The sequence below is a fragment of the Cupressus sempervirens genome, chromosome 3 (genome assembly GCF_028749045.1).
Source record: "Cupressus sempervirens isolate cs-2001-9-10 chromosome 3, ASM2874904v1, whole genome shotgun sequence".
NCBI classification, from domain to species: Eukaryota; Viridiplantae; Streptophyta; class Pinopsida; order Cupressales; family Cupressaceae; genus Cupressus; species Cupressus sempervirens.
The window spans coordinates 818855611-818864594 of NC_143120.1; the positions used below are offsets into that span (position 1 = coordinate 818855611).

Consider the following 8984-nt stretch of genomic DNA (forward strand, 5'->3'; position numbering starts at 1 on the left):
GATACTCAATTTCAATGGGTGGAAATGGGGTGGGCCTAGAAATAACCCATAAGCTTAGGGAATTTGTTGTCACATGTCAAGAATTCCTTTATTTTTCCATTAAAGAGCTAATTAATCAATTTAGAATCTCATGCTACTCTCACTCTATAACTCATAGAAACTTTTTTAAATTTAAGAACATAATTATTTAAGATGAAATAAATTTGAAAATTCATAAGACCCTTCACCATTAAATATTCTGTAAAAATCTAGGACTACCCGCTCTAGTCTTATAATGTGAAATCATAAGGACCCATTTTCCTTCAATTACAAAAACCTAAATGTTGTGTGTTTTGGTATGGCTTAAACATCACACACGAAGCTTAATTCCTAGACCAAAAGTGTTAAATTGTCAAAGTTGACATTTTTTCCAAGCTTTATAAATTGCACTATGATACATCTATTAGAAATTCTTTAAATTTATGCTTCTCCATCGAGTTTGGAGAAATTCCCTCTACGACGCATGTTTTTTCACTTGTGAGATTGATGAATCGGTGGGCTTAGAATGTGAAGAGTTTCATTTAAAGTTAGAGGCTGATTTCTTCAATTTTTATTGTATGATAGCCTATAATGATTCTCTGACATTGTTACTCTCTACAATTAATCAGTGATGCAAATCAACCTGTAAATGATAATCCTATCTAGATACCATCACCTTAATATTCGCACACAAATATATCACCTAAGTTTAGAGAGGGATGGCTATCTAATATCTATATAAGAGAGTTGAATGACATAGCATGCCATGTAACCATAAGAAGATATTCATGTGGAAAATCTCGTTTATAGTTAGAGGCTGATCTCTTCAGTTTTTATTGTATGACAACTGATTTTTTTGTATCATATTGATACACATGGCTACAATAATCAGTGGTGCAAATCAACTACTAAATGATAATCCTCGCTAGATCCCATCACCTTAATATTCGCACATGAATGCTATATCACCTAAATTTAGAGAGAGTTGGCTATCTAATATCTATATAAGATGTATGCACCCTAAAATGGTCACCTAGACTATGAGCTCTCATTATTTAATTTATGAAATTTTCTGAATCAATGCATTGCAGTATTTTATTAAATCAATTCAAATCAATTTCTTTGATCAAATTGTAATTAATTTAATTATTTCAATATTTCTTAGATGTTTAATCATTTTATCCTAAGTCTTATTTAATTAAGAAAAAACTTCTCTTTTAATTAAGTAATTAATCCACATTTAATTAATTAAGAGAAAAGCCCCTCTTTTAATTTAATTAAATATTTATTTATAATTAAAAGAACTTGCTCCCTTTTAATTAAATAAAATCTCACATTTCCTATTTAATTAAAAGAACTTGCTCCCTTTAATTAAATGAAATACCACTTGAAAAAGGAAATAAATTAAATGAAAATAAATAAATCTTATTTTTCTCTACACTTAAATGCACATATCTCTAAATTAGATTCCTCTTTACACTTTCTTTTCAAACACTCCTCTTTTCTAATTGGTGGGATTTTATCTCACATGGATCAAAAACTATTTTCCCATATTGGTTGTGAAAAGTTGCCACTTCCACATTTTCCTTTATAAGGAGCTCTCTCCTTTTTATTTTCATATATGAAGAACAACATAAAGAAAGATATATATAGAGAGAGAGAGAGAGAGGTTTGTTGCTATAGTATTATTATGCTACAAGTTTAGAGAGTGATAAGAAGTTTCAGCCTTAGGGTTTGGACATTGGGGCTTCATTGCAACTTCCCTCTTCTTGTCTTAGTCTCTCTTGCATCCATGGCTTCAATCACCAGGTTTCATCCTTACATTTTCATATTATCTTATAGTCATATTTGATTTCATCGATTAGATTTTTTTTATTGCATTGCTTTGCATTATTATCATTTAGATTAGTTTATATCTTCATTTGCATTCATATCTTGATAGTTCAATCTTTTGTTTTATGATGTACTTGTATGGGCACAAACTAGGTCAAACTGAGAACTTATATCACCTAAATTTAGAGAGGACTCGCTATCTAATATCTATATAAGAGAGCTCAAAGTCATAGCATGCGATCTAACCATCGGGAGTTAATTTCTCACCGATAAAGATCAAGATGGCCGCTACTCGAGCTTTACAGCTCTCCCTCGTGTTAATAATGTATTTATTTTCCTTGGAGTCCAAAATAGTAGTGGCGAGATCAGTCGAGAATTCTCATGTACTAATTAATGTGACGCATGAGTCTGGAAATGGTATGGAGAAGCAAGAGCACGTAGTTCAAATGTTAGAAAGGTTAGCATGTTTTAGAATTTTTTATTTCCTTTTAATATAGCTACCATATATATATATTGGTGCAGAGCATCTAAATGATTTAACTTCAATATAAGCAGGAGTTTGAATGGATCAAAGGTGGGGTCGTGCGGAGCGGGGAACCCCATTGACGACTGTTGGCGTTGCGATTCTGAGTGGGCTAAGAACAGAAAGAGGCTTGCTGAGTGTGCCATCGGATTTGGCAAAAACGCCATTGGAGGTAAGAATGGCAAGATTTACAAAGTTACTGATCCCGATAATGACGACCCAATCAATCCTCGACCCGGCACTCTGCGCCATGCTGTCATCCAGACGGAGCCTCTCTGGATCATTTTCGAGAGAGATATGAATATTCAGCTGAAGCAGGAGCTGATCATGAACAGCTACAAGACTATTGACGGTAGAGGAGCCAAAGTCCATATTGCCAATGGAGCTTGCATTACAATACAGAATGTGAATAACATCATCATTCATGGAATCCATATCCACAACTGCAAACCTACGGGAAATGCAAATGTGAGGAGCTCACCCACACATTATGGGTTTAGAACTATGGCTGATGGAGATGGGATTAACATCTTTTCGTCAAGATCAATCTGGGTGGATCACTGTTCGTTGTCAAGCTGCGCAGATGGGCTGATCGATGCAGTCATGGGGTCCACTGCTATCACCATTTCAAACAACTTGTTCACTCAACATGACGAGGTGCTGCTGCAAATAGATCATTCTCTTTAATTTCTTTGACACTTGTAACACTTGTAAATACTATATATTAAGCTGTGTCTATCTCAAAGTTATTGGTTTCTTTTCCAGGCGATTCTCCTAGGAAACAGCGACGAGTATACCCAAGACGTCAAAATGCAAGTGACAGTTGCATTCAACCACTTTGGAGAAGGGCTTGTTCAGCGCATGCCCAGGTTTGAACAAAATAATCTTCCTTAAACTAGATGAGGGGCTTTTTATCCATCTGAGTGTGGTATTCATATTGTGATGCAGATGCCGACATGGGTATTTTCATGTGGTGAACAATGATTACACAAAGTGGGAGATGTACGCAATTGGTGGAAGTGCAAATCCCACAATCTACAGCCAGGGGAACAGATTCCTTGCTTCCGACTCCCACAAGGAGGTAATTAGACTAGAAAGATCACGTGTTCGTGTGACTAGTTATAATCTAATGCAGGTATTCAGACGTAGAAATGGACTAATATAAGTATATAAATGTGCAGGTGACACACCGGCAAGATTCAACGGGGAATTGGAAATCAGAGGGAGATATGATGTTAAATGGGGCATTCTTCAAAGAATCGGGAGCCACGGGGATGTCAAACTATGCCAAAGCTTCGAGCATAGAGGCAAGGCCTTCCTCCTATGTGCCTTCCATCACTGCTAATGCGGGTGTTCTAACTCTCTAGCTTCCCAACCATCATCACCACATGACTCAATTAAAGCTTCTCACTTATTTTGCCCTCTTTTGACGTCGAGATTCTCTCATTACTTCAGAGAAATTTCTGAATAATACACCTCCCAAATTTCAAATATATCAATAAATTCAATTCATGTTGCAGAAATTCATTTACATTGAAAAAAATGGAAAGCTGAGAATAGTGAAATCATGCGTGAATAAAAGGTACAGACAAAAAATGATATTGTTCTTAAAGTATTGATTGAGATAATCTTGATAAAGTCTACATATTTCATTTATGTACTATCGTTTAATATGTTTTTTATCCGATTTTTAAAAAATGGTTTTAGGTTGATTTATAACGGTTTAATAGCATATATTTCTAATATATAATCTTATATCGTATTTATCATATTGTAAACCCTTTTCCCTTTTATTTGTTAAATTACATATTATTGATTGTCAAAGACTCCAAGTTTTTAGAAATACTCTAGAAAGACAACTAAATGTAAGGTCCACATTCTCTAGTGTGAACTCTTTTAAAAAGAAAAATAGGTGTCTACTCGCCATAAAGATATGTGGGTATTGATTGTAATGCAATATACTTTAATTCTATTTAATGTGTCAAATCAAAATATTCTAATGTTCATTACAAATATGAATTATTGGTCAACAATTGCTTTAAAGTGAATTAATTTAAACCTCAATATCTTAAAATGCCACAATTAGATGGATCATTGCATAGACATTGCAAAGTAACCTACCAATGGTAACAAAAAATGGTAGGAGTTTGTGTGTTTATGTGTCAAAATTCAATTTTAGAGTTAGATATAAGCAATGTGAATTCGGTCTTGAATTTTATAGCACGACGATCTAGACAAAAGGACATGGAATATAGGAATCATGAATGAATGTATGTGAATGCAACCTAGATGTCCAAGGGTATCATTAGAGCATGTAAATATTGAACAAGAGAGGGATCTTAGCTGAGCTCTTTTCATTTTGAATAAATAACAATGAATGAGTTTAGATAAGAAATTAAATATAATTAATGATAAAATTACTCAAGACATGGCAATAGAAACTATTATAGTTCTTCAAATCTACTTTCAAAGTACTATCATTTTTTAAAAAATGATCTATATTAAGGGTCTAAATTGGAACACAAAAATGTTATTTTTGTATTTTGAATTTATAGCACACCATTTCATATACAACCTATAATATTATATTTTTTAATATTTCAAATATAATTTTAGTAAACAATTAGTTAACACTACATGTTTCATGTCAAAAGAATTTATTAATTTTCTAAGTTTACATCTTGAAACATGGAAAACAATAATACTCTCCTAGATTTTAAATTTATAAATAATTATCTTTTTAATATATAATATTTAGACTAAAAATTAGGAGGGAGATATACTCGAGTATTTAGAGGATGAGTGCAATATAGATATATAAAACATAGAGCATGGAACATAAAATAAGATTAATAAATGAAGAGTGATATGCTGATATATAAAAGGTTGGAGACCTGAGAGGGAGATAGAATTAGAAATAGATGGACCTCTCTCTCTCTCTCTCGCTCTCTCTCTCTCTCTCTCTCAGAGAGAGAGAGAGAGACAGAGAGAGAGAGAGTGATGAGAGAGAGAAAAAGTGAGGTGCAAGAAAGTAAGGAGGGAGTGAGGAGAGAGAAATTAAAGAGAAAGAGAGCAAGGAGAGAGAAAGTGAGAGGAGATAAAATGTGAGAAGAGAGAAAGTACAAAGAGGGAGTGAGAGGAGAGAGTGAGCATGGGGCGTGAGAAGTGAGGAAAGAGAAAGTGATAGAAGAGATAAAGAGAGGAGAGAGAAAGTGAGGAGAGAGAAATTGGAGAGAGAGTGAGAAGAGAGATTCAAGTGAGAAGAGTGAGGGGAGCTTAGAGAAAGTAAAGAAAGAGAGTATGTGAGTTAAATTAAGTTTTTCTTTCTATCCACCTAGTACTAGATTTGTATTTTTTTCTATGTCGACCTGGAGTTTTTAATTTTCTAAGCCTATTTTTTTTCCAATTATAGTTTGAACTATGTTTTTTCAATATATTTTTAACTATTATTTTGTTAAAAACTATCTAGCATAAAAAATACTTATCTATGTACATAAAACTAACTACCTCAACATGTAAACATAAAACTAATTAAGGTACATTAAAAAAAAACCAAACTTTCATTGAAAACAACTAAACAATTACTAAAAATGACTAAATATTCATTAAAAATAATTAAATATTCATAAACACAAAAACAAAGAAAATACATACCTAAATACTCCAAAGAGATAAAAAAAAAGGCAGATGGAGAGGTTGATGTAAGCTATGATGTCATGAACTTTTCTCTAAGCTCCCTAGTCCACCAACTCATATAAGTAAGAATGATAAAAAAAAGATAAAATGGTGAATTTAAACTTTTTCGTCCACTCATTTGAAGCCCCCCTATCAACATTGGTAAGGGGGATTGATTTGAAGCCTCTCTACTAGGGGCTTCAAATGAAGCCTATAGGGCTCTTCATTCAAAAGTTGGGCTTCATTTGAAGCTTCTAAAATACAACATTCCCACGTTCCATCTGATTTCTTCATGATGGAAAGTGGAAACCATTATTGTGTCGCTACCCTCTATGAAATGAAAGGATGATCAATATACTCTATATGTGTAAAATATATCACATGCCAAGTTCTTTCTAAACAAATCATTTTTTATATTTATCATTTTGATCAATGAAACCTATAAGGGGATAGTATAATAAACCACACTTGTGTTGGTTATCTAGTATCCCTTATTTTAAAGAAAAAATAGTTCTCTAAAGTTAGATTAAAATTTATTTGGTAAAATCATGGTTTAGGCAAGAAATGAACTAGTTAACTATAGTTTATCTGTATTCCAATTCATGATTATATGTAAACGAGCACCACATTGTCTTATTTTTTTTCAAATTAACAAATTGATGATGAAGAAGAAAGTGTTAATGAACACTTAATAGACAAGATGCAAAACAGAACTCCCTTTATCCAGTATTAGAGACCTCCCTACAATTTAGACTTTACAAACATTGTGCAAAGGCAAGTAAAAAATGAAGTTAACATTTTTTAACCAAAGCTAATGGACACATAATTATTTTTGTATAAAATGTCAATCAAATTTAAGCCACCAAAAAAATTATGTTTATTTAAATATTTCACCTCTATACCTAAATCACAGTATATATTTTTCAATGAATTTCGAAAGTAGATGGTAAACTAAGAATGAAATGACGAAAGCCTCTCAAAATCAAGTTACAAGTTAAATGCTTAAGGTCATTTAGTGTAAATAGTTGCACAATAAAATAAAAGAGAAAAATAGAATGTCCTTCGCTAAAAAATAGAGGTGAAAAAATGTATGGTGTTGGCTAAGCAATAGACAAAATGCTCAAAGAAGAAAAAAGTAAAACCAATTTTTTTTCATATTCATAAAAACAAAGTGATTTTTTCACAATTTTTTAACATTTTGTTATCACAAAGTTTGCAGACCATGAAGAAGAAATGTTAAAAACTTTAGAAACATCCATGGTGTTTTCTTTTTTTTTTTGAATTTTTGTCAATGGTACATTTTGTCTTGAGCTTAGCCACATCCCAAATGTATAAGGGAAACAAGGTCAACTCCAAATAAATAAAGCCAATTTTCAAAATGATCGCAAATGTCAATTGCATTAAGATTACACTCTCTATGAAATATTAACACTAGATTTAATCTACCATAATAATTGTCCCAACTTACATTTTTGTTGTATCTTTCAGCTTGTAGTAGAAAATGCTATTTTTTGGCACCCTTATCATCATAGGAGTCTAAGCATCCCTTATGCGATTCTTGTTGTGGTTCACATAAGACTCTCTTAAATTTTCTTATGCTAACACAAGGACCCTTCGATTCTTATCCAACATTAGTGGGATTCAACCTTTTCCCTGTCAATAATTTTTTTTTATCTTGCCGTATGTGCATCCAAGATAATCTTTAGACTCTATTGAAGGGTGTTATTTCTTGAGTACGCATGGTCTATTAATTTTTTTCTATACCTATATGTGTGATCTTCACCTTTTTCATCCATTAAGGTGGATATAATCATTTATTCGTATCTTGGAAACAACTTCTTTTGATTGGAATATTGTACTAGGTAGGATGATGATTTATTATGGCAATTGTAATTGCATCCCAAGGAAAAAAGTGAGAATTTCGGAAATATATAGAAAGATAGTTTTTGCAAGCGATAAGTATGTAATTATTCTTTATATTTTTTTTTATCATTATTCAAGAATATTTTAGTTAAAATACATTTAGTAGGATGTGTAATATGTATGGATTTCTTGGATCCTAGTGTAGACATTTTAGTTCTTAATATATATATCCATGTCTAATATTTTCATGTAAAATCTCTTATTATATAAAATTATTTATGAATCTATAATATATTTATTGATATAATAAAAAATAAATCGTACATCTAGAGTTTCTAAATATTTATTAATTTGGTTAATTATAGAATCATGTCTCACTCTTTTTAGAGTTTGTCTTATAACTTTTGCAGTATGCTAGGAATAATTTTATTTTTGGAGAGTTTACCTATCTAATTCATGATGTTTCACCTTAGCTAGATTTTATTACATTGTCTTAAGAATATGTGAACCACATACCCATCATGAGGTTACAATGGGACAAAAATCAAAGATTCATACTATCACCGTTATTCATTATAAGCTTTGGTAATTTAAATTCTACATCTCATGACCTCCACCACTACACACTATAGTTATTGTTGAAAATAGATTGATACAAGTATGGTAAATATGTTTCAATCATTGTTTTCTCACTAAACTCAAACGTGCTTTTTCTTGTAAGAAAATTGCTTATATGATTTAAGTACTATTACCTATTTGATTGATGAAGAGGATTTGATCAAAAGATGTAATAATAGCACCTAGAGGAAAGGTTGAATTATGATATAAAAAGTAGTACAAGAATCAACTAAGATAGTGATATAATAATGTATTGATAATCTACTTAAGGTTACAAAGGTTGGTTACAATAAGCAAGTTCAGAAGAACAAGTTAGACAAAGTTTTTTTCCAATCTTGACCAAATGGATAGTAGATTCTTAGAAATGTCAGTGCAAGCCGAGTAGTAAATCAGTTGGAGCTGAGTAAAAGTCTATTTTAGTGTATTCTGAGAAAAATAGAAGATGCAGAGTAAA

The 8984-nt window shown here is 31.8% G+C and overlaps 1 protein-coding gene across 1 annotated transcript; it reads left to right on the forward strand.

The window, feature by feature from the left end:
* Positions 1–2132: 2132 nt before the first annotated feature.
* Positions 2133–3842, forward strand: LOC149569299 (putative pectate lyase 22). Its single transcript, XM_089816883.1, has 5 exons — positions 2133–2308; positions 2407–3031; positions 3140–3243; positions 3323–3455; positions 3556–3842. The coding sequence occupies exons 1-5, from the start codon at positions 2133–2135 to the stop codon at positions 3739–3741; spliced, it is 1224 nt and encodes a 407-aa protein (XP_089673009.1). The 3' UTR covers positions 3742–3842.
* The last annotated feature ends 5142 nt before the right edge of the window (positions 3843–8984 follow it).

Excerpts from the sequence above, each read along its gene's own strand:
- LOC149569299 (XM_089816883.1), top strand. The coding sequence starts at position 2,133 with ATGGCCGCTACTCGAGCTTTACAGCTCTCCCTCGTGTTAATAATGTAT. Across the intron at positions 3,244-3,322 it reads CTTGTTCAGCGCATGCCCAG|ATGCCGACATGGGTATTTTC; the intron begins GTTTGAACAAAA and ends ATTGTGATGCAG. Across the intron at positions 3,456-3,555 it reads CTTCCGACTCCCACAAGGAG|GTGACACACCGGCAAGATTC; the intron begins GTAATTAGACTA and ends ATAAATGTGCAG.